The sequence below is a fragment of the Rhinichthys klamathensis genome, unplaced genomic scaffold, assembly GCF_029890125.1.
Source record: "Rhinichthys klamathensis goyatoka isolate OS25496 unplaced genomic scaffold, OSU_Roscu_1.1 h1tg000161l_1, whole genome shotgun sequence".
Lineage (NCBI taxonomy): Eukaryota > Metazoa > Chordata > Actinopteri > Cypriniformes > Leuciscidae > Rhinichthys > Rhinichthys klamathensis.
The window spans coordinates 3,243,863-3,269,659 of record NW_026606695.1 but is presented as its reverse complement, the minus strand read 5'-3'; the positions used below and the strand labels follow the sequence as shown (position 1 = coordinate 3,269,659).

Sequence of the window (25,797 nt, the reverse complement as noted above, 5' to 3'; positions counted from 1 at the left end):
CAACTGCTCGCTGCATCAGAGAGACCCAGGCCGAGGGAGGATGTTTTTCATGAGTAGCGCTTCCAGCTCTGCCAGGATCTAAAACAACAACACGGTCTTATAAATTATTCAGCGTGGACAGAGAGTGTGTGACAAAACACATGCTGCAAATGAATCGTTCAATGCTGGACACGAGTGCATCTGTAGAGGAAAGACTGCCTGTGTGGGAGTTTGTGTACGCCACAAACTCAGAAACCTAAACCTAACTTGAGTAGCAGTCCAGGAAGTCAGGATGAGGCGAAAAAGCCTCCTAACCTTTAAAGTCGCTGAAAGACAGATGTTTTATTCTTTTGTGGTGACTGAGGGGGAGGGAACACAATAGTTTAGCCACAACTATACTCCCTCTTCCTTTGCAGGAGTGCAAACTCTCAAATGTTATATCACGCCGATTGAGATCAGTTTACACCACAGGGGAAGCAGTGTTTTCAGTTAAACCACTGTACCTGATTACTGCTGTCTCTACGCCAGCGCAGGAACTCGCACGCTCGAAAACACGTGGCCTCGTGCACCTGAGCGCAGCAGAACCGAACCTGAAGCGCGCAAGCCTAAAGGTGTAACACAAATACTTTTCGGCATCCCAATTTAAGTTACAAAAATATTTACCTTTTCCCTGGAGTAAACAGAATTTAGCTTCACTGCTGTGTTTGTTCTAATGTTTGAAAGTCTGACAAGTATAATATATGATGTTTTTAGAGTTGTTTATCATTTTCCTTTAGGAGTCTCGTGTTTTTTTTCTCTCGCAGAGAGTTTGAAACTGCTGAGTTTAGATATTGTGAAGTGCATGATTCATACGGCTGTGCGTTGTGCACTTTTTATTTGCCCCTTGGAAGCTCACGGGCCGTTTCTGCGATAGGAAAAGAATCAAGATGGATTAGTATCGTTGACTGAGACCCGAATTACCCTGTAGTTTACTGTCAGACATGCCCTGCCTGTTGGGCAGCTAGAGAACGTACACAGAAATAAATCACACCTTATTGATGAAACATGAAATATAAATTAGGCTTTCCTGACCTTTTGCAGCCTTCAAGTGCCAAAACTCACACAGAATGTGTGAGTTTTGGCAGATATTTTTTCAGTTATCCTGTTTTTCACATGATTAATGTTTTTGTTTAATGTGTATGGTGCTGTTCTGATTGTTTGTGTGTTTGTTTATCCATAGGCAAGTCTGAGAGGCCTCCATTCTCTGGCTATGGGAGAGAGCCAGGCGTCTCTGGATGCCAGGTAACAACCACAACTTTTATTAACATGTTTTATGTAGTTTTTGCTTTTGTGTAAATCTTGCAGGTTTCTCACTTAGACCTGATTCATCACAACTACCAAAGTGCTGAAAGTGAACATGCCAAATACTCCGACACATGGCTAATTGGTTGTGAATCTTAAGCTCAGTTAAAAAATACAGCTTTGGGCTGAAAGTTTTTGAAATAAGTATTTTATGCTAGCTAAGGCTATATGTATATAATAAAATACAGTAAAAATGTTGTGAAATACTATTTAAAATTTTAAATATATCTTATAATATATTTATAATAATATATTTTAAAATGTAATTTATTCCTGTGATGCAAAGCTGAATTTTCAGCATCATTACTCCAGTCTTCAGAGTCACATGATCCTTCAAAAATCATTCTAATATGCTGATTTGCTGCTGAAGTATAATTTCTTATTATCAATGTTGAAAACAGATGTGCTGCTTAATATTTTTGTGGAAACCGTGATACATTTTTTTCAGGATACAAAAGACAGCATTTATTTGAAATTAAAATATTTTGTAACATGATAATGCTTTTACTGTCACTTTTGAACAGTAGTGTATACTAATACATTTGTAAAATTTATATAAATTTAGTTTAAACAAATATTAGTTACTGTATTATATTTGTGATACCTAATGCATGTTAACAAGAAAGTATAAAGCGGTACCAAAAATCATCTACTAATCTCAAATATCTAAAGATATGGGAACCTTATTTTATAGTTTCCGGTCAGTTTTTCACATCAGACAATGTTGAAAGAGTGTTTTGTGGAGTCTGGATGCTTTTAATCTGAATGCTTTTTAATAGCTTTTAATATGACTCAGCTCTGTGATTTAGAGGGAGAGTTTATGAATGTATTGTGTGTAGGGAGCAGGCCTTCAGCACACAGAAACATGACTTTCAGCACTCCCATTAAAGCAGGGTCACAGCGCCCAGCCCTGCTCTCCTCCCTCAGCCACACAGATGTTCCAAACAAAGCCAGGATTGTGTGAGCACACCACCTCGCTCCCGCTCTCCCTCTCTCCTGCCCGTTCATTCTCTCTGACACGCTTGACGTCAGTCAGTCAGAGAGTATACTAGAGTAGTCCTATGAGCTTGGTTCTGCACGGCACGATTACAACCCGTTCTCGGCCTGGAAGTCTCAGCACGGTTGGCTAACTGTGTGTAGTGACGTCTCAGCCACTCAGAATTGGTCACTTGTCTGTTGCCTGGCTATCAATTTCTCTGTATCTGCGCAAGCGCGCTATTTGAGCGACGTAAACACAAGTAAATAATCAAATGAAAAGAAATATTTGATCATCCTCCATAACGCAGTCGCTATTTACATCACATACCGTCTGTAAACTCAAATGCATCAGGCAACGACTGACGATGCTTAGCCAGACGTTGGAAAAGATATAACATAAAATATACATAACTAATAACAAAAACTAAGATGAAACATTATAATTAAAATGGAAAACCAAATTTGAAGTGTCACACAGGGAATTATGAGAAAATCAGAATGTAACATTTAAATTGTAAAATTAGGCCTACATTAAATGTCAGATTAGATCTATTACAGTTTTTAATGTAGCAGTCTTTTACAGTTAAAATTACAGTCATTTTTTACAGTGTATGCTCATTAGCAGAAGGATTTAGTTAGCATGCAGGGTCTTGGCTTAGATTAGATTTAATGCCATGGCTAAAATAGGATATTAGAGAAAGACTACCTCTCCAGCTTAAGTGTGAGGTCAGCGCAGCCCTCGACCCGAACAACCCTTTAATAACCTCGGCCTCTGAGCGCTGCATCCATCTCAGGAGAAGAGAAACACACAAGCACACCTTTTAAAGCACCGTGCTTTTTGCGAGCAGTGAATGGCGCTAGTCAGAACGAATGAAAACACGGCTGGCTCTCTGGCGCGTTCGCTCATTCATAAAAGAGCTTTCTGAAAGGGAATGCCAGTTCAGACATTTTGTGTGGGAACTGGGGAATTTATGCTGGCCTGCAGCTGCACAGATCAGAGCCTGGCAGAGACTCAGTTTGTCTAGTCGCCGAAGAAAAACAGGAAGAGTGAAAAAGCCGTTCGGTTCCTGAGCGAATGTGGGAAGAATGCGGGCTGCAGGGTGGCTGCATTAATATTCTGCACCCCGCGTGTTAATACGGCCATCGCGTCTGCCGCGCGCATATAAACAGATGACTATCAGGTGCAGAGATTATCGGAGAAGCAGTGTTTTTAATACGCGAATCGGGCGCCTAATAACCCAGTCTGCTTCGAAAATTGAGCAATGCACATTGCGGAACCTAATAAAAGGCCCTATTTGTTCAGCGAGTGCCAAGAATGGAAATATCTGCAGTAGTAATCTATCAAGTGTTTGGCAGTGATGGGAAGCGGTTACAGGATTTTCACAAAAGCAAACAGCCTGTCTTTTTATGAGGTTTGTCATCATTTGCAGGCTAAACCTCTCCCTCAGCAAGGTATTATTGCATCATTTGAACCTGATGTGGAACTGTACACCTTTTATTGAGTTAAATATTCAAACTGTCTCAGCCAGCTGTGGCCCCTGTATCTCTGACTGCCAAGCATCTTGGCTGCTTTCTTTTACAACAAGCAATTTCGTTGAAAAAACTGTGGATTTCACATTGGCTTGGGAAGCGAGAAAAGCTTGTTTAGAACCATTAACGATTCTCGCACGTGCATTATTCCGCTGATGTGGATCAAACACCATACAACATATTCGGAGACTGTGTTTTCTGCAATAGTAGCCTATACAGTGGCATTGCAACACTAATACTTAATCTACAGCACAACATTCATAACAACCAGTGTAGATTTCAAAACGAGTGACTCTTAAGAACCAGTTCTTCTTCATATTAAATACAAACATACATTATGAATATCGTAGTCAGATTCCCAAACAAATGTGAACCAGCTTTTTTTAGTGAATCAAAACCATACAATGCAACCCATGTAGTTCAGTTTTCGAACGGGTGACTTATTACGAGTCGGTTTTGGTAGTATATCATAAACATACAGCTCAAACCGTGTCGCTTTTTTTCTGAACAAATGACTCTTATGAACCAGTTTTTTAGTGAATCAAAACCATTCAATGCTACCAAGATACCCAAACAAATTACTCTTAAAGGAATAGTTCACCCAAATATTAAAATTCTGTCATCCTTTATGACAGAATTTATAGATTTATATTTACTAATGTCGTTCCAAACCTGTATGATCTTATTTCTTCTGCAGAACAGAAAAGAATTGAGAAATGTCAGGTTTTTTTGTCCATACAATAGAAGTTAATGGTCACCACTATTTGGTTATCAGTATTATTCAAAATATCGTATTTTGTATTCCTAGGGAATATGCTTTTTCCCACCTCGTACAAATGTATGCATCTCTACTTAGGAAAGAGGAGCTTTATTGACCATTTATCAGTTTTTTACATTATACATCCTAAAATAATACATTTTATTCGTTCTTTGCTTGCCTTTGCTTTGCAATATCTTTAACAATTCCTCACTGAAGGCTGCACTACTGTTGCCATCTTTAACCTTGCAGCAGGAAATGCCATGATCCAAACATGAGAAATGTGAAAATAGTGAAGCGATAAGAGGCGAGCGGTAGAGATCTGCGTTCAGTGGCACGATGGCTGTAGGTAAGCTCTGCGCCCGTCCCCTGTGTGGAGGATTATTCTGATTGTTGCGGCAGGATGCGGTTGACAGATGACTGCTATTATCTCCACCAATCTGCCTGACATTTCACTCAGGAAGATGATTGTTCAGATGTGAGCGGGCTCAGAAGCCCCTGTGATTCTGTCAAGTGCTCTTATAATGAACACTACTTCTCAGTATCCGCAAGATTGACCAGACTGTCATGTAAGCTGAGTACTTGTTTTAAAGGCTAAACCATGGTGGGCAGTCATTTTCCTCTCACCCGCTAACACACGGCCATGTTCATACAAACACTTATACCCTGGCGGGAAAGGAACAGGCCTTTTGTCAGTATATCGCTGTTGCGATCGCTCATACTTAGTATTAGGGATTTGAACACAGTCCAAACCGTAAGCATTAAACGTTTCTGTCATCCCAAAATGGACATCAATGATACCTCAAATTATGTGGTTTGTTGACGAGAGGTGTATAATTACTTTTCTAAGCAATCAGACTTAAGATTTTCACCTGGCAGATGAAAAAATATCACATAGACCCGAGACCTATCTAGAAACCAGAAAATGATTAAGGGCTTTTTTACGTAGCAACTGTTTAGCAACGGCCTGGCATTTTTCTTCAGAAAATGTACATTTCTCATTCATTCTATATTCAATTTAACAAAGATCTCTCTAATCCCCTTTAGTTTCATGGAACCACCAGTTCTCTGAATGTAATCTTTAAATAGGATTCAACTAATTTCACATCACTATAATAAACCACAGTAAATCCCCCTTAAAGTCACTCTCTCCCGAGTAGTAAATTAGTATTCTATCGCTCTTTCATCTGACCCCAGCGCTTCCCCCGTCTTGTTTTTGCATTGCGGCTAAAAGTAAGAAGATAATATTGCTGTGAGGATTTCATATCATTGAACAAAGGCAACACTAGTCAGTCTGCTTTGCCATGTCAATGTCAATGATGCCACCTCCCTGACAGCCTGTCACTTTGGAGAGCTCGTGTCCCCCCTCATTCCTCCTGCAGTAAAGGAGAAGCCAACCTGATTTTCACACGATCTGATGGCCCTTGTTTTAATAGGCTAAATTTAAGGAGTAGCAGCTATTTTTGCTTTCTTCTGTAGCCACGGCCAGGGCTTTGATTATGACTTCTATCCGACTTTGATATCGGATAAATGTCCTTTGTACAATGTGTTAATTTTTAAGAACTATACAAAACAGTGATCTGACCAATAAAAAATAAGTGCACTGTTTGTCGTTTTCAATTTATAAGATTTAAAAAAGAAAAACCTAAAATAATATTTAAAATGACATTTAGTAATTCTAAATAAAAAAGTAATACAAACTAAAATCACACAAACGATTAATATGATAAATATATAACAAAAAATACATTTTATTTATAGGCACCTTTCACGACACTCAAGGTCACCTCACAAATCTTCCTAAAAACATCAATATGAGAACAATAGACAAACCATATTATAATATACACTGAAGAATAAGATATTGCTCAATACATGTGCAATCATAAATAAGGCTGTTTATATAAAGAGTTTTAAGACGAGGTTTAAAAGTGTCAAGACTGACACTGTTACGAATGTCCTGGGGAAGGGAGTTCCACAAATGAGGGGCAGCATAACTAAAAGCCCTTGACCCCACACTGTTTATAATATGTAATGTAAAGTATTACCGAATTACAAAAATGCTACATACAAGCCTTCTTTATATGGGGACTTTTGTACCGTCACAGTTTAAAAGTATAAAACTTTAAAAAGCATCACAGATTAAAATATGTATGATCATTTCAGATATTGTGTGGCCCTTGAATGAAGGTTTTGCTTCACAGAAGGACACAATCAGACCTCGTTACAGAAAAAGAAAAAAACCTGAGAGTTTTTCTGCTTTTTCCGCTCTTTACTGAACACAATTGTGCAGTTATTGATGTGAGAGTGCCAGCAGCTCAGTGAAGTCCGAGGAGAAATCGATCCAATCAGTCTGACCTAGTGATTCCCTCCCCTTCTGCTCACGGTGAACTGCTATTGATCAGGCCTGATCACGGCCCCAGGGCATATCCACACACAGCCAGGGACACATCCTCACTTAAAGGAGCAGCGGGCCCAGGAGAGTGAAGAATGAGAGATCCAACAGGGGAGGGGGGTATACGACAGTGGCCAGCTCAAGCCTCATTAAACCATCTGTCTGATCTCAGGAACTGTCAGCTACCCTGTAAAAAACTGTGCCGGCTTAACTTGACAAAACACCCGGTATAGAGCCCATGAAGTCGACAGGGCCACTAGCCTGTCGATGGACAGCCAATTACGTGAGGAGAGAGCAGAGACAGTGGCCCCAAAACCCGCCTCTGATGACCGGGAGATTAGCGTTGGCTTCAGGTTTGTAAATGGTTTTCCCGGAGGCTATCGCACCCTTGACCAACATCCACTCTTGTTGCTCGTCCCAGAAAACTGGGTTAAGAGGCCAATTAGAGAATAAGCCCAATTAGCCTTATCGCCTGCTGAGTTAAAGAGCAGTGTGTGGAGGGGGATGAAAGAGTGACGGAGAATAGAAGGAATCAGGTAACAGGACTCATACTGGGAGACCCAGCATGCATTAGAGCGGTTGTTGACTACTATACTACACCACTTAACACGAGACAAACTAAAATCACACAGAAGACAACTATATAAATGAAATGTAGAACCATTATATACAGTGTGTACATGTATATATGCGTGCGTGTGTGTGTTTGTATATAGCTGAAATATAATTCTTTTTATACTGCACATTATTTCAGTTTTTACTATTTTATTCAGCTTATTTGACAAAATAGTATAGAATTTTAATATTGGCTATTTATGGGTTGTCGTTCATGTGAAAATAGAATTTTAACAATGGTAAATTTCTGTCATTTGTGAGACAATGCTTCCCTGCCATTGGAAAGAGTTGATTACTGTTTGTTTGTTTGTTTGTTTTTTATATTTAAAAGTGTTTATGTTTTGCACGCACACATTCACTTTTTTGTTCGTTTACATTAGTGTATATATGGTCGGCTTTCAGCCCTAAACTGTCTTCTTTTGTCTCTACAGCCCAGTCTGAGGTCGGACATGGGTCTGGCGAGCCCAGGGCCTGTCACCACCTCTGGGAAGTCGCCCACTCCGTTCTACTCTTTTACTGGCTCCAATCCACGAAGACGCTCCCTTCAGGACTCGGCTTCACTGGGTCAGTGCCTGTCTAATGCCCTCAATGAAAAAGCATGACTAAAGCGTCATTATTATGTTTTTATAATAAACACTAACAGACAATAACGGAAATATAATTTTTTTTATGCTGAATTCCTCGATTTCTGCCACACCAATGCTCTCATATTTGTCTTTGTAAACCTGTAATCAAAGAGACATCTGACTGAGTGCCTTCTCATGCTTGTTTACTCTTTTCCCCCCTCAAATGTCTCAAAGTTGTTTTTGTATTCTCTCCACAGATCCTGTGCAAACAAAGAAAGTGCGCAAGCCCCCTCCTGGCCTGCCTACATCTGTGAGTACAGCATCATTTCATCTTCCTGCCATCCCTTTGCTTTAAAAATAGATGCTAGCACACAAGCAGACACCAACAGAGGCGTTTAATGAAAGCCGTTGGTACGGCGACACACACATTTTTGAATTTCATCTTATCAAAGTCGTCCTCTGACATGGTTGCAGCGTGTACCTGTGCGTATGTCAAGCGCATGTACACGGGAGGCCAAACCTGCCTCACAAATCAGCTCTGTTGTGTTTGCGAATCCACCGTTTGGAGCACGGCGAGTGTAGGTGCACGGTAACGATGGTTGATTGATTTGTGAGGCCGCCCCGTCAGCACTCGCCTCCCTCTCCTCCCCTCTCCCGCGGGAACAAGGGCTCAGGGACATGAGCTGTCATGCCGCATCCCCGCCACAGCTCTTTTGATGTTTAATTAGTCATTATGTAGCCAGAACAGGAGGACAGACAGAGATTAATAAGGTGGAATTGGTGGTAAATTTCCATGGGCGATAATCCCGGTGGAGCACCAGACATTAGGATTCGGAGGAAGTGTGGAGCTCAGCTTGACTCCGCCTGTGACCCCCGTTTGCCCAACTCCCTCCCACCCTTTCTATATGCATAAATCGCACATTCGAACAGTCATTGTGGGAAAACGGAGGGCAGATAGTGAAAGCCTCCTTTTAGATTTTCCCTCAAACCACAGTGCTGGCTGCAATGAATGCGTCCCCAGATGCAGCCGCTTTAGCACAGAGATCCCCTCACGTTAATACAACAGGATTCGGATTCCTCCCGCAGAACAAAACGAGGCCTTTGAGGGCCGCGTGGCAGCAGGATTAGTCTTCGTGAGCTCTCAATAATCGCACGCAATGCAGGCGAGAAATCAAGCGCGACTCTTCCACGAGGCATGAATAAGAAGTTGCGCAATGCACTTTTGTCTTTAAATTTGTGTTTGAATCGTTGCTTGTCTGGAACAGAGTCGCTCCAGTTGATACGAGACGCGGGGGTGAAACGAGGAGTGAGATACTTTTAGCTACTAATGCTAGAGGGAAAAATAAGGGAAGACAGAAAAAGATGGAGAGGTGGGGTGGTAAGGGGGTTGAGGAAAGATTGGTGGCCTCGTGGGGTACATCTCTTTGTTGTGTAAATGGACATAGGGCTTTTATTTGTCACTACTTAACACATGGCCGCAGGTGCACTTGTGTGACTCATAACTCGAAGCAGCTCAATTCAGCGCAGGGAAGAGCGCCGGGAATATAGAACTCTGCTCTTGTAAGAAAAGGCTGGATTCTCTTCAAAATCACACTCACAACAGATGAACTTGTATGTCAGTACCTTTGTATCTGAAAAATCTGAATTTCGCAAAAATAATTTGTGAATATTCACGAATTTGCAGCTTTTCCATCTCACGTGTTCAAGAGAACAAAATCGTCACTTTTTGGGGAATTGCCACAAAATAGAAATGTAAATTATAATTACTGTGGAAACCACTATGGCTGTGTAACTGAGGCCCAGACACCTGGTATTACAGTAAGTTGCATTTTGGCCTATCGGATCACAAGTGGACGACGCTAAATACAGGTGTAAAAGGGGTCTAAAATGTTTTGAGCTTGTCCACTTTTGACCACTTCAAAAAGTAGTCGAAAACACATGCGACCGGATTGCTATCGTAGTGCAGCCACAAAAGGCTGCCTTCTCTCCGACTTAATGCGTAAACATTATGGGAAGTGTGCTAGCCAGACGGGATTTAAACTTTGTTGGCTGAAGACCCAAATTCAGTTCGAAGACGAAAAACGTACCAAGCACAATGTTCTCTCACCATTCCTGATTTCTAACACGCACTCACAGCGTTTTGCTTGATCTTGCAGCTATCAGAGCAAAAACGAAAGCTGATGCTTCGTGTTTTTCCATCGTGTCCGGTCGCGTTCATATGTAAATTGCACAAGCTTATTTTGTCCATTAGATGGAAAGATCTGAAAAAGCCCATACATTTACCCACCCTTAGACACTCCCCTTAAAGAAATCAGAACAGAAGTGGTTGAAAGTGGACAAAAGAGACAGATTAAAGCACCAGATGTAAACGGGTGTCTTCCCCCTCTACTTGTGACCTGATCGACCAAAAGCATCTTAAAACCAGGTGTAAACAGGCACTATATGTAATGGATTTAAACCCCTTTTTTTTTTTTTCATTAGACTTTTTTTTTTATTTGGTCAGGAGTTTTATAAACTGGATTAAAACTGGATTAGTAATTTGCCTTATGCCCTATGCCCAAAGTGTTCTTCAGTTTTGACCCGAGGGCTTAGCATACGAGTAAAGCCGAATGCAAAACCGTTCAATACTCCATTTGATAGCGCTCACAAACACACGCTCATTAGAAAGTTTCATACTTGTCCAGTGTCTGCGCTATTTCTCTGCAGAAGTTATAAGCGATAAAAACTCGAATCCCCTCACACAAGCACCTATGTTGTTGAATCTCCAGTAGTTTGTTATAGTTATTGTTCCGTTTTACCATTTTCTTTTTCGCCTGTAAAACAATGGGGCAGGGCAGTGTTGTTACCTTGTGGAAAAAAACTAATTTGTGCAGAAAAACTCAAGGCGCAGGTGCGTACTGAGGACAGGCGGTTAAAAAAATTGTAGTACAACATGCAAACACTATTCTGATGATAAAATGTATGTCACATGCACTGGACACATACTCTGAAGTGTGTGTAACAACCAGAGTGTACTTTGGGCTTGAGAAAGACAGCGAATAGTAGTAGTAATCTGAGTGGAATTTTTTTATCCGCATGAAGGAATTTATTGTGATTTTCATGTGCTTTCATGCAATATCCTACTAAGTTGGATAGAAACCCATTTATTGTAGATATAACACAGCCACTTGACTTTTTAATGTAAATCTAGGCATTTAAACCCGCTTAGTGTAGTGATTTTGGTGACAATAGTCATCATTGGTCGAGAGATGTTGAAGGGCTAGTCGTAAATGTTGTAAATGTGGGCTCTGGTAGCCACGGCGGCACAGGTGTAGGGTTGCTGGAACAGCTGTGTGTGTGTGTGTGTGTGTGTGTGTGTGCATGCAGTCTGCAGGGTACCTGTACAGTGGGCTTGCAGCTGCAGATGCCTCTGAAAGCTTTTGCTTGTGTAAGCAGACGAGCCCCACTAGAGGCCTGTAGAGCTGCTTGATAAACAAAATGAACACAATGCTTCCCATCATCAGACCCTCTGCAGGGAATACAACCCCCAACTCACCTAAAAATACTTTAACTATTTACCTCTTACCAGCTCATCTCTTTTTTTTAAATGCAACACGACTGATGGATCGGAATAGTTTATGTATGGATTGTAAATATTTATGGAAAAACATCCGCTCCGTTTTAGAGCAGCGAGGGCATGCTTTACGACATAAAGCCCCAAAGAAGACATGGCAGCAGATTGAGGACGTACAAATATTTATAACCGTGTTTGATTTGTGTACTTGCTGGAAGCTGAGGGAACCTTGTTAACCCTTGAACTGCGGGAAAGTTTAAAGAAAGATAGCGGATGTTTATTATAGTCTTTAAACACTTGGAGATTAGACATAAATAGGTCTGTTTTTTGTTTTTTTTACTTAAAAAATAGTTTAAATGGGTTTAAAATAAGATTTGGACAAAAAATAAATATAAAAAATTTATATAATAATAATAATTGTTATGATTATTATTACATACATTACTATTGTAATAATAATATTTCACTGTAAAATAAAAAAATCAAACATTTTATACTGCACAATAAAAAAATTACAATACTAAAATTTTCATCTCGAGTTATTCATTTTTTAAATGTTAGGCCATGAAACTTTTATTTTGGCGGATAACTGCAGGGAGACCTTAAATCTTCTCCTTTGTTGACTAAGTTTATAAATGCTTCTCATTATTACCAATGTAGTGAAATGTGTGGCATACATACTCTGTTCTCAATTTCATGTTATAAGCGACCGAAAACTCAGAGCAGATGCAGTTTGTGTGGATCAGCAATAATTTACTGTGAAGTCACTCTAAGCCACTAAAAGCACTGTTATCATGAGCTGTTTACGTATAGATCACTGTAAAATGTGCAGCGTACATCAGTGTTATTCTAGTATCATTGAAGTACTATTATAGTTTTTCTTAATATATTGAATTAGATTATATTTTTATAAATTCTGTTTTCATTTTCATTTGAGCTAATTATTGTTGTTTTGTCATTTTTATTAGTTTGTCTCTTTTTTAAATGTCTATATAGTTTTTAGTTTTAGTTATTTTAGTTTTAGTTATTTTAGTACATCAACTTGAACAAAATAAAAATGAGAAATTTTGTCTTTGCAAATAGCTGAAATAAAATAAGTTTAAGTTTATTTCAGTTAATGTTTATTTTATTTCATTAATACAATTTTTTTTTTTTTTTTTGATTTACCGCACTAAGCCATATCGGGATTTCGATTTTATTTCAATTAATCGTTCAACCCCTAGACATTATGTGAGTGCGATTCTTCCCAGTTTTACCACATGGTGCCTGGTTAACTAGTTGTTTTATTGGCTGCTAGTGTTTTCAGGAATCTCAGCTCGCAGATGAAGGTGGGGTGCTCGGCTCGCAGCTAAGAGCGTGGCAGACGCGTGTTCTGCATGTGCGTTTGGCGCAGCAGAGCAGCGATGCTTTCAGGCAGCTGTGTGGGCACCTGCTGAAGGACCCCAGCCCTCCTGACAGCCGTTCTTGTACTGCGGGAGAAAAAGAGTCAGAGGCGGATGGACGGCCCCATGACTTTGGGCGAGTAACTACATCTTGTGGGAGATTTATACTTGGCTGAGAGCCTGGAGCTGCAGCCTATGTGTGTAAATAGCCAGGCTTTTTTTAAACACCCTTGTCACAGGCACGACTGTTTGATGTGACAATGGCTGCACCGGGGCGCCGATGTTCAGCCCAGAAGAGATGATTGGAGGAAAGAGAGAGAGAGAGAGAGAGAGAGAGAGAGGCATGGAGAGAAAGCAGCAGGGAGCATTCGCCTTCCTTCGGGGTCTTTTGCATGCGAGAACACTGGCTGTGAATGACAAAAAAGATTGTCATTTGCTCTTGACAGATCGCTCAGGCACCCTCGTTTGGGCAGAAGTTGCACTTAGCGAGGAAACGAGCACCAGGAGAGAAGTGAGAAGAAGGTTATGATCCACTGTGGCGACAAGGACACGAGACTAGCGCCCAAAGCTTGGAGGATGTCATCTTGACTAGAGCTTCTCCATTCAGAAGATGCATTGTGCATTTTTGACTAGACAGCCATCTACAGGCCATGCAAGCTAAAGCAGGTCACCGATGCCACAGTGAGCTTTTTTAGTTTGTGGTTCTTCTGGGTTGTTTCCATCTCATTTTGTCCCCTACTCTCTTTGAACCCCCTACCTCTAATGCAAGGTCACAACCTGGCAGTGAAGACCCTGTGTAGTTGGACATGCCTTGGGATAAAAGGCCCACTAAAGCCCTGTAAAGAATAACAGTACAGTTTGATGTAGGTCTTTCATGTGGCCACTGCTCTTTGTTCTGGAGAAAATCTGTTCTCTTTTTCTTTTGTGTTTCCTCAGCGCTGGGTTTTTATGGTCTCACATCTCTGTTTTAAAGAGCATATTCTACAGCTATATGTATTGATTAAAAGGTCTATTTGGTTTGATATCTCTGAGCTTACGGTCTTGTGCTCTCATTCTGTGTCATTCTGTGTTCTCCCATGACCCACACAATCAGACGGTATCCTGTAACCTGTGGCTTTTAATAGCTCTCTTGATCTTCAGACATTCTACTTCCTCCCAAACTTATCTTATATTTAGGCTCATTATGTCCCACTTGTAACCATGTGGCTGTCTGAGGTTTGTCCTCTAGGTCATCAGGTCATAATCCTGCCACCAGAGGGCAGTGCACTGGGTCTGTGTGTGTGTGGGTGTGTGTGTGTGTGTGTGTGTGTGTGTGTGTCTGTGTCTGAAAGGATATGAGCTCATCAGATAAGTGATTAGATAGATGCTCCTGGCTTGTGTCTGATGCTGAACAGAGACGTGCCCAGCTCTTTATCAGTTTAGGACGAGGGAACGAGTCTCTTTATCTGTTTAGGCTGCTGAAAGTTTCCTCAGACTTCAGAGCCCTTAGACATGAAGAGCATAAACAGCAGATACATGTGTGCCTTTCAACTACAGCTAGAGTGCAAGAACACAGCATTGGAATATGTTAGACGCGCATTCAGATTTCAGATATCCGTAAATAGATTTTGTTTGTATTGTTCATGAATGCACATCCTTACAGCCGTGGTCCCTTTAAGAGCGTGGTCTGTCAACAGTCAGAGCTGATTATCTTAAGATGTGTGTAAAGCACAGCTAATCTGAGCCGCACTGGCGTGATTTACCTGGCTGTAGGGAAGCCGGCACGTGAGCCACTGGTTGTAGGTCAGTAAACAGCAGATGTCACATGTAGAGAAGGTGTTCACTGTGGGCTGTGGCTGTTGGTGCAAGCCAGGTAAGTGGGTGAGCCGCTTTCTTGTCGATTGATGTCACGTACATCGTAATTGGATGAAGACCTGTTGCTCAACTAGTGTGTTGGCCCAGACATGCAAAAAGACCTCTAAACCTGAATCTCTCTCTTGAACCTTGATGAAAGGGCCCTGGTGGATTTATCGTGTCTGGAGGAGATGCTCGCTAAATACTGGTGTTATTCTATATATAATGTTTATGTCGTTTTTTTTTTTTTTCGTGTTTTGTCTAGGCGCTATCCTCAGGCAGGGAAACATTAATCATTACAAGCACATAACAGAATGCTCATAAGCCCACGAGACCCATGGAGAGATATTTTCCTCCTAATGTGTTGTGATGAATGGCCTTATAGAAACACAAAGTTGTTAAATTAGCTTGTATGGGCTGAGATGAGCTTTCTGCATGTTTCTAATTTGCAGGCGTGGGATGTGTGTGGGGATGATGATGTGGAGGTGTCTAGTTTACAGATTGATTAGTGGGACAAGCTGTCTGCACCACCTATTACATTTAAACTCCGTAATCCCACACAATCAGTGCAGGTGAATCCCAGACCTCCTGCGTCTACGGTGTGTTGAAGAATTGGGTTGGCTCAACAATGTCCCAACCAGGTGCGACTCGACAGTTCAGTGTAATACATTATGTTTCCAGCAGTAAGTTGTATGCCCTTACTAAAAGAAAAATACTGCAGAAATATTCTTAAGTGTGTTTCATCAGTATTTTGTATTATTTTCAAGTTTTAAATACATACACTATTTTTTAAATACATACAAAGTTTTCAACATTGATAATAATAAGAAATGTTTCTCGAGCAGCAAATCAGCATATTAGAATGATTTCTGAAGGATCATGTGACACTGAAGACTGGAGTAATGATGCTGAAAATTCAGCTTTGCCATCATAGGAATAAATTACATTTTAAAATATATTAAAATAGAAACCATTATTTTAAATTGTAACTATTTTACAGTGTTACTGTTTATACTGTATTTTTGATAGTGTTTATCTTTAATTAATTGTATTTTTCTAAATGCATTGTTTAAATTTGTATCTTCCGTAGACCATCATATACTGTGTTTCCCACAGTATTTTTGTGGGTGGAGCTTGGTACCTCTAGGGGGTTCCGGGGGCATGACCCCCCGGAAGAATTTTTTTTACATTTTAAAGATAAATTCATTAATCTGGTGCACTTTGGGTCACCCGAATCCGCTGTTAAAAATAAATAATCCACCGCCAACCGCCCAAACCTATGATATTCGTTAATTTAGATATCTGCATCTGATCATCACATTACAATTATTCAAATTCTCAGTGTTAAGCATGATAAAATGATAACATATCACACTGAAGTAGGCTGCTTTAAAATGAACATTTATTTAAAATAGAAGTTCTTCTACTGCAAAATTACATTTCCTTAATTGTCTTACATAGCCTAAACAGAGGCTTTACTCCCTTCAAACTTAAATTGTCAATGTTTCATTATATCACTGTGGGAACTCTTATCAGATTATTTTTATTTTTTTTACCTTTATAAAGGGCATTTTTTCCCAAATTTTATTAAATGTATGCACCATCTTTCATTTCAAATTCGTAATTTTGATCAATACATTCAATTAGAATAATAAGACACTATAGGGCTGTTACCAATCAAATTAAATAATTTACATTGAAAAATTACAACTGTATTAAATGAGATTATAAGATTGTTTTAAATATTTTTTAATATACAAATAAGGAATGTTGAAAAGAATGATACTTTGAAACTAAACCTCCAGTAGCCTAGGTAGCGCCAGGCGACCGTCTTAATGAATGAGTCATTCATTCAAACGATTCGTTCAAACGGCTGATTTATTCGGAATGAGGCAGTTTATGAATGGGTAATTTAATCTTTGACTCAACCGATTCGTTCAAAATGCTGAATCATTCAGTAATGAAACATTGTTGCTGTGAGTTGCGCCGTGGTTCTGCTGTGATCTTTGTTTGGAACTATTTTCGCTGCTGAAACAGAACAAAAACAGTCATTGCGTCTAAAATGTAAGTGACTTAATTTTAACTATTTGTTTATTGAACTGTTATGAAATCAGTGTCTCGGTTTCAATCATGATGGTATTCAGGAAAACAGCACTCTGGTGTGAGGTTTCTTAACTGTATAATACTGTATGTTATAAATAAATTCGCGAGCTCAACAGCGCAATTTTGTTACCATCCGTACATTAGGTAGGGCTATATATTATTATCAACTATAGGCTATCAATCGCCATTAAATGATAGAAAATCAGAATCATACTCACGGTTTCGGTGATTACCTAGTTATTTTTTATTAGATTTTTTTGATATTGAAAATTGTTTTAATCAGTGTCACGGTGTGGTGTAGGCAGATGAACACGCGGAGTCAAAAGGCTCAAATATAAACTTTTACTAATAAGATTCACACAGGTACAGAGAACAAGGGCAGAAGGTGTACACACACTCACTAGATACAAAGTAAGACTAACGTAACATAGACGAGAACGGACCAAGACTGACTGAACAGAAGGGAACTAAATACAAAAGGTGATGACGAGACAATGACAGACAGCTGTGAGGAATATTAGTGTCCATGGTGAGTAATGGCATGCAGGTGATAGGTGATCAGGTGATGGCCGATGGTGTGCAGGTGGTGAACATGAGGGATGCTGGGAAGTGTAGTCCGCTGAGGTGTGACAATCAAGGCATTTGTCCGGTTGGGCAAGTAAAATTCTCTTTCACTTGTCCCTTAAAACACACACACACACACCCTGGCATGTGTTTTCCTTGATTGGTTTTCCCTGAAGAGAGTAAAAGAGTGACGCACGTTCATTGCGTTTTACCGTGATTAGAGTTTCCGTGTCTTTATTAAACTCAACACATTATAATGACTCATCTGTCATCCAATTTTTTATTGCTTGGCCCGCCCGATCCGCGGATTATGATCCGCGCAGCACTATCGGCAAACTATACGGTTTGAGAATGGACACGGGAACCCGCAACAGAACGGTTACGGTGGAAAAAGGGTATTTGAGCATTTGTCTGAGTTTTGTCGAGAGCCGGAGGTGGCACAAATTTGACGGAGGTGGCCGCCTTGTAATTCTCTATGCAGGAAAAACCCTGTATGTATGTATATATATACTGTATATATATGTATTGTGTATGTATATATATATATATATACATACTGAAAGGGCTGGGCTGACATCCTGTTGCACTTCTGGCTGGTTAAGGTAAAAGTCGCTTTGCCTTAGTAACTATATGTAACCAACCATGTTCAAGTAAATGTCCAACAAAACTGACCCGTGATTGGTTATATTTACAGTGGTGATGACCAAAATGAAGTTATGTGTGGCAGCTGTGTGGAAATCTTGCGAGAACAAAGCAAACAAGCGTTGTGAACTCTCCGGACATGTGTCCGTGATTTGTGATTTCATTTCTGTCCCTTTTCATTTGTCTCTTTCATTATTTTTTTCCGTGATCTTTTCCTCCCAGCAGTGCATTCTTTATCTGGATTTGTTTTATGGAGCCTTCAAGCATTCCTCCATCATGGCCGTCTCCCTCCTACAGAATCGAATTGAAACTGCTCCAGGTTTAAAGTGGTACCAGCCTGTCGCTCTCAACCACCTTGGACACATTTAAAAGAGTCTCACTCAGAGAAGAAAAGAGAATAAATAATAATAGAATTAGAGGGGAAAGCATAATAAAGTATCATTTTCTGGGAAGGCTTTCATCTTTCCATAACAATAATGTTGTGGATGGTCCGAGGGAGTATGGTGTTTGGACAGGGAAGCCTGCAGTGACAGACATGAAAGGGCCTGTAGTGGAGTGGGCTTTAAAGAGACCGATGCCACTACAGGTCAGCGTGTTCACAGCACGTGGACGACCTTGGCCTCCCAGTCTATTTTTGCACCCCTGTCCATTCATTCCAGCCTTTTGCTTTTGCCTCTCTTCCACTTCCACCCTGCATTTCCCTTCCTTCCCCTCATTTTCTTCTTCCACCCCCAGTGCGCCTGTCATTTGGGTTGTGTACCCTACCGCCCCCTTGGTCTATGGGCAAGAGGCCCGTGAAGGGGAGCGCTGGGTACAATGCGAGCGAGAGGAGGGGACGTCTGAGGAAATGGAGCGTCATTGCTCTCGGGTCTTGACGTCAGGCTCGGCCCCTCTGCAGCTGTTGGATGTGTTCAACAGCTCTCTGTGTTTGCTGTCACGCCACTGTGGGGGACTGTTAAAACAGCCACAGGTCGCAACTTTCAGCACCAGACTTGGTTTAGGGCAAACAAGTGCGTGGCGTGAAACTCAAAAGCATAATATCAATATATTATGATGAATAAGATCAAACTTACTGTTGAAAAGTATGGTGTCATTAAGATTTTTTTGAAAGTCACGTATGCTCCAATGCTGCATTTATTTGATTGAAAATTTAGTAATATTCAGAAATATCAATTTATTGTAACTGTTATCTACTTTAATACATTATTACATAATTTGTGATGGCAAAGCTGAATTTCTTATTATTATCAAAGTAGACAACAGTTGTGCTGCTTAATATATGTGGAAACCGTTATACTTTTTTCAGGACTGTCACTTTTTATGTTATTAAGTATTAATATATATATATTATATTATATTAAACAGTTATCCCTAAAACATTTTTTTTTTTTTGATTTACAAGATTATTGATGTGGTGTGGAAATCCTCTCCATATACACAGTCTAACCCCTCCATAAAATAGAAACAATAATCACTAAACAAAAGATTAATCAGCTAGGGATTTAGACCAGTGTGTGTTTCTGTTTCTGTGTTTGTGTGCACCTCTAAAGTATATCAGTTTAGTTTTCTTTATTTCATTTTCTGTAAAAGAACAGACAAGAATCAACAGGTAAATGAACATAAGTAATTTCAGTGTTTTGCTCGGCCCTTATTCGCACGAAAAATCCGCCATTCTAATTTCCTTTTCTGTCTCTTTTTTTTAAAGTACAAGTCAATCCACTTACTCAATTGTTTTCTGGCCCTCCCTCGCTCTTTATCCTCCATCTCCCCCTCCTCTCTTAGCCTCAGCACTTATGAGGCTTTAGGGGAGCCGAGCTCTGGGTATTGGTCCGTTGTCCTCCTCCTCCTCCTCTTCCCATAAGCCCTCCCCCCTCGCTGCCGGCTGAGTTGGTATGGTCCTGCTTTGCATAAGTTGTCTGTGAGTAGATCCATGTGTAGGGGGCCAGCACTGAAGGAATTAGTCCCTTGTGCAGCGAGTGGATGTATGTGCACTGAGCGGGTTGGTGAAAAGAGATCCTCTGTATCTGGCTCCACGTCTTTCCCAGCATCTCTGAGGCTTTTATCATGTATTGCGCCTACCCCGTGCCTGGAATGGGCAGCATGTATTACTACAACGGAAAATCGGTGAGTGCCTTCTCTCCCTAGAGGAAATGTGTGCAAGTAAACATGTTTTTCATGTGCACGGTGGGCTGTCGGGTTTAATGGAGTGGTGAGCCGTGTCAGTTCAGTGTGTTGAAACTGAGTTGAGGGTCTCGTTGCTCTCGGCTTTGCCCGTGTATGTGTGTGTGTGTGTGACTGCTGACTGTTTCCATTACCTCAGTCTGAGCTAGGTCAACATTTACTTTCATTTGCTGTTTAAGAAGTGTGAGTTGTTACCCTGATTTTAACGGCTGTAGACTAGAGAGTTTAAAAAATGACTGAGCATCTGAAATATAAATGTTTTAGAGACAAACTGTCACATCTGCAAGTCTCTATTTTCTTGATAAAAAGGCACTTATTTTGGAAGATTATTTGGTGTTGGCAAGTTGTGTGTGACTGATGCTGGCTGAGCTTGTGTCTCACCGTCAGCTCTGAGCGTCCGCTTTGCTGAGCGCTGAGACGGGCTCACAATAATAACAAGTGGGAGTCTGGGAGTGATTAAGGAAGAGAGTCTGTCTGTTGAGGTTTGACTTTCCTGTTTGCAGATTGAGCTCAGAGCAGCAGCATCGCTGTTCCTCCATCTGTTTTTAATCAGCCAGGCATTCTTCTCAATACAGGAATCCTGATGGGACTCCTAAATCTCTCCACCACAGGCCCTTTGATTTCTGTGTGCCTCTCACGATGCCTGTTTGCCTATCTGCGTGTGGTTGTCCGTGTGAACGCTCGTGTGCATGTGTGCTGAACGTTTGTCAGGTGCTTGATGATTGGATTGGTGGTACGGGCTCATGAGACAGAGGAGGAGGCGACTCGAACCTGCACTTGTGCCTCATGAGTGGGCGTTTAGGTTTACTTGAATAGTTTCTGAAAAGATAGAAAAACCTGATTAAACTTCCCTTTGGGAATGACCTGAAAAGTAAAAATGATTCATATAATTAGAAAAACTACATCAATGTGAACGAGAAAGAAGAGATGTTACACTTGTTCCTCACGACTGGCTTTCCGACTGGCATAGCAAAATCTGATAAAACTTACCTTTAGGAATGACCTCCCAAGATAAAGAATTAGAAGAATTAGAAATATATGTACACAAAAAGAAAATTATATAATTTGTGAGAAAGGGGGTTAGAATGTTCCACCTAGCTCCTTAAAAGTGAGTCGCTGCTCCCCAGACAATGCAAAGTAGAGAGGAAAAAGTTTCCAGTAGATTTCCCTGATGTCTTTCTCTCTCTCTGTCTGTGTGGGGCTCTGGAGATTTTCTCCATCTGTTTGCTGAATTTAAGAATGATCCGTTACCCGCTTCATAAGAGCTTGCTTATTAAATTTCTATGTTGTTCTCATTATTCATGCTGCTTTTCACAAGAGCGGCAGTAATCATGTTTGCGCAACTTTCTTAAATTTCCAATCTCGTTTCTGGGGACGAAGTGAGACCCCAGCTTGTGTTTTCACTTCTTTTGAGGTCATCTGACAGAGTCCAGAGTTAGCTTTCCTCGTAGGCCATTATGACAGATCTCTTTGTTCCTGCACCACAAAGCTCACTTTGATCTTTTTATATTAAGTATTTCCAGCCTTGTAATGCAGGCTGGGAGGAAAGAGAAAATGAGGAGCATGTGGCTCACTCGGGTCAGAGTTGAGCTTTATGATCCAAAGCAGTGGGTAAATGCCCAATAAACCCTTCCTTGTGTTGCTTTATTTATATCTTGGCACACAGATATCATTTATTTATTAAATGTCAGATGCTGTGAGCATCAACAAAGATAAAAGTCGCATTGATTTGTTTGAATGTCAGGCTGGTACCAATAATTTTATGGCCGGGCCCTGGAGGGCAAGCGGCCTCCCCGGCTTTGATTGGGTCAGTTTATGACGTGTGAAGTATTTTATTTCCTCTCTGCTGTTCTCGCTTTAATTCGCGTATTTATAAGTGTTTGTCTAAGGTGGTAGCTTTTCCTTTCAGATTTATAGGGCCTTCTGCTGAAAAATAGTGCTTAGTGCTCTTTTTTTTTCCCAGATACATACTCTGCCTTTTTGAAGGTTTTGTTCTGGTTGAAAGTTTGCATAATGAGTCAGCACCGTCTGTAGTTGTTCAAAGCAGACCATCGTGTTGTTTTTCTCCTCTCGAAAGGCTTCCACCTGTATCTTTAAGGAACAAAATGCTTTTAAGTTTCAAACTTTTACCGTCTGCTCTTTGTAGACAGACTTGGCTTTAAAAGTCAAAACGTGTCCCTTCAGGACAGAGCTGCTGTGTTCAATAGGGGCTCATTGTGCGCGAGTAGCGTGCCTTTTCGCCTTGATAAGTGTGTTAGATGGGAGTTGAAAAGGAAGGCCCTCGGGCTGCGATCCGACTCCAAACAAGTGACATGCAGAGGCAGATATTTTCTTGTCACTCGCGGTCCCTCTGCTCTGAACCCGTCCTTGTGGGTTATTCTGTTGTTCTGCCTTTTTTTCCTCCCTCTATAATTATTTCTTTCTCTCTCTCTCTATTCCCTGCCTCTCTCACTGTTGTCATTGGGCTTATCCATATGTTGACAGTTTAGTGGTTTTTCTGTGTGTTGTTGTGATGGATGTGGTTTTCAGATCAAAGGAAGGTGTGACAGGCAAGAAAGGAGAGGAAAAACTCATTTCACTCATCAGCGTGAGCCTTCGTCTCCATTTACTCACAGAGGAATTGAAATAAAAAATACTATTTATATTGCTTTTTGTTCGTGACTGCATTTTTATGACAGATGGAAATGAATTTAGTGATTTTGGAAATGTATACAGGGTTGATGCCCTAAAAAAATTGATTTAAAAATAGAGTCATGTAAAAGTGAATATAGTATTTATTTAATTTTTTTTGGTATGTTAAAATGTTTAAGTGGATGTAAATTGCTCTTTATGATTGCAGTCTCTAGAAATTATTTTTAAAAGTATTTTATAATCTTATAATTATCACAAATGACTGGAAAAGTCTTGGAAATGTATTGGTTAAAAAAAAAGTATGGGAACTCCAAATATACACCTCTATTAACTAATTTCTTTCCACAGTTTATTTCCATGTTCAGTATTAACTAATTTCTTTCCACAGTTTATTTCCATGTTCAGTATTTAAAAAAGAAGTACAATGTGGGAAAAAATGTAAACGTGGGTGTTTAGATCAGAGGGTCGTGAATAACTGACAGCTTCCTAATTAAAGCTCTGGTCAAAGGAAGCGTTTCCTTTGCTCTTTCTCTCGTGCTTTCTTTCATTCTCGATCCTGGTGGTGGAGCGGGGCGCCGGTGTTTTGGAAGGTTTATTAACGGGTCGGCTGGTTAGCTCGGGGTAAAGCGGACAATTAGCATTATCCGCTGCCATATGCTGCCCATTGAGCCGTGAGGCGGAGACAAAGGGCCCTCTCCCACGCCGCCCGAACCTGAGATCACCAGGGGACTTCCAGCACCCGGGTCACATGTGTGCGCCTGCACACCCACGGGAGCCCGTCGCAGCTTATGAACACACTCACTGCCAATCACATGGGCCCGTACTGCCGCCTCAGCAAGGTGCTCGGCCGCACACAGCTGGCTAAGCTGACTGAAAGGCTTTAGATGTTGATCGTAATGCAGAGTGTGTCATGACATGCTGCAGCCGTGTGTTTGTGTGTGTGATGAAGGGGATCTTTGCGTACATCTGAAATATTAATGAGTAGGGGGATCTGACAATGGAAATTCAATGCAATTAATATTTGATTATAATTACTCCTACAATAATTTCCAGAGTATTTCATGTTCATTTCTTACTTCTTAATAAAGTTATTATATTATTGCAAATTTTTAATTAAAATTTGTTGTCATGAAATGTACAGGTTATTTTACAAGTCTGTTGTTTTGGTAAATAGTTATGAATTAATAAAAAAAAAATGAATAAATGAATGAATATCAGAATGAATTCTGTTATTTTGGTCAATATTTAACTAGAGTGCAACTAATTATGAATAAATAATAAATAAATAAATTTAAGCAAATCAAAACGAATTTAGACAAATTTCTGATTTAATTATTAATGTTAGATGCTGTGAGCATAAACAAAGATAAAAGTCACATTGATTGGATTTGGTGTAAATAATTATGAATTAATTATTAAAGATAAGTTCAACTAATTTAGACTAATTTCAGATTTTGATGTATTATGTCATTTAGTAAAGAATTGTAATACAACTATATTGTCAGAACAAATATTTTAATATATTCCTATATATTTATATATTTACTTTACTATATATTTACTTATGTCTTACTTTTTATACCCTTTTGCCTCTTTGCCTTGTTTAAAAGATCGAGTCTTTCTTACAGAGCTTTAACATTATATCATGTGGTGTGATTTTATTCTATTTAGAGTAGAAGTTGCTGTGATGTTGAGAAGTTGTGTTTAACTTAAAGTAACTTGAAACACATTGGGCTGCACATCTGCTCTTCGTTACGAGGATTGGTTCTTACAGATGTGAGGGTTCAGTCAGCTCCTCGCTGGCAGGTGACGAGGACACCTGAAAGTGAAGATCAATGACAGATAATGAGCGAGTCTCTCTTCAACACGTTTACCTAGCGCTCTTTTCCATGTCATACATGCTAGTGTTTTCTCTCTCCCTCTGAGAGGTTTTGTCCCATCTGGTGCAGACGAACTGGGAGAGCCACATTACTGGGCTGTAGCCTCATGTCTTTGATCCTCCTCTGCTGGAATGGGCACTTCTGCAGCTGTAACCACTGCTCCGCTGGCCTGACCCTGGCCAACCCCACAGCTCCTAAAATACTCATGCGTAAACACAAACACATATGCACCCTAACGCCCTTGCATATTAATTCATTTGTTTTGATGCTTTTGTTCGGCGGGCGTGCATGTCGTCGTCATTATATTACAATTAAGCGCTGAAGCGCGCACTACACGGCAGATAATCCTCTCTTTTTTTTAGAAGACTTCTAAATTAGCCATCTGTTACTACAAAGAATTTGTAAATTGGCCATATGCGTTGCATTGCATTGTTTGTGTTGTATTATGCAGTCAGGTTTCGTGGTATGTGTGAATTAGGCCGAGGGTTTGAGGATACGCTTCATGACATGAGCTTGTCTGTACGGTAGTCGCTCTGTTTATAGTAGATATGAAAACAGCAGCCTACGTTCCCTCACACCTGTCTGTAAGCAGTTGTTCTCGGTCATAATGCCTGATTTTGTTTTTCTATTTGCAGGTGTATGCACCATCTCCCAGCTCAGAAGACTTCAACAGAGACTCTCCATCCTACCCGTCCCCCAAACCCCCCGGCAGTATGTTCGCAAGCACTTTCTTCGGTCAGTCATCATCATTTTTTATCACTTTTTAATTATTTATCATTTACTTAAATAAGAAACATACGTTATACAAATACGCAAGTACATACATGAATAATTGGCCAAAGCATTGCAAACACACAGTTTTGTTGT

General features: G+C 40.3%; 1 protein-coding gene across 8 annotated transcripts in view; it reads left to right on the top strand.

Annotated features, from left to right (window-relative positions):
- Positions 1-25,797, top strand: part of tcf12 (transcription factor 12) — a 117,736-nt gene that overhangs the window by 72,750 nt on the left and 19,189 nt on the right. For 5 of the 8 annotated variants that reach the window (XM_056259002.1, XM_056259001.1, XM_056259004.1 and 2 more), the window contains 4 exons: positions 1,199-1,260; positions 8,027-8,159; positions 8,419-8,471; positions 25,566-25,665. In XM_056259002.1, coding sequence (XP_056114977.1) covers positions 1,199-1,260; positions 8,027-8,159; positions 8,419-8,471; positions 25,566-25,665 — 348 coding nt within the window. Of the gene's footprint in view, positions 1-1,198; positions 1,261-8,026; positions 8,160-8,418; positions 8,472-20,139; positions 20,363-25,565; positions 25,666-25,797 lie in introns of those variants that run through there. The other 3 variants (XM_056259009.1, XM_056259006.1, XM_056259007.1) reach the window with 2 other exon arrangements.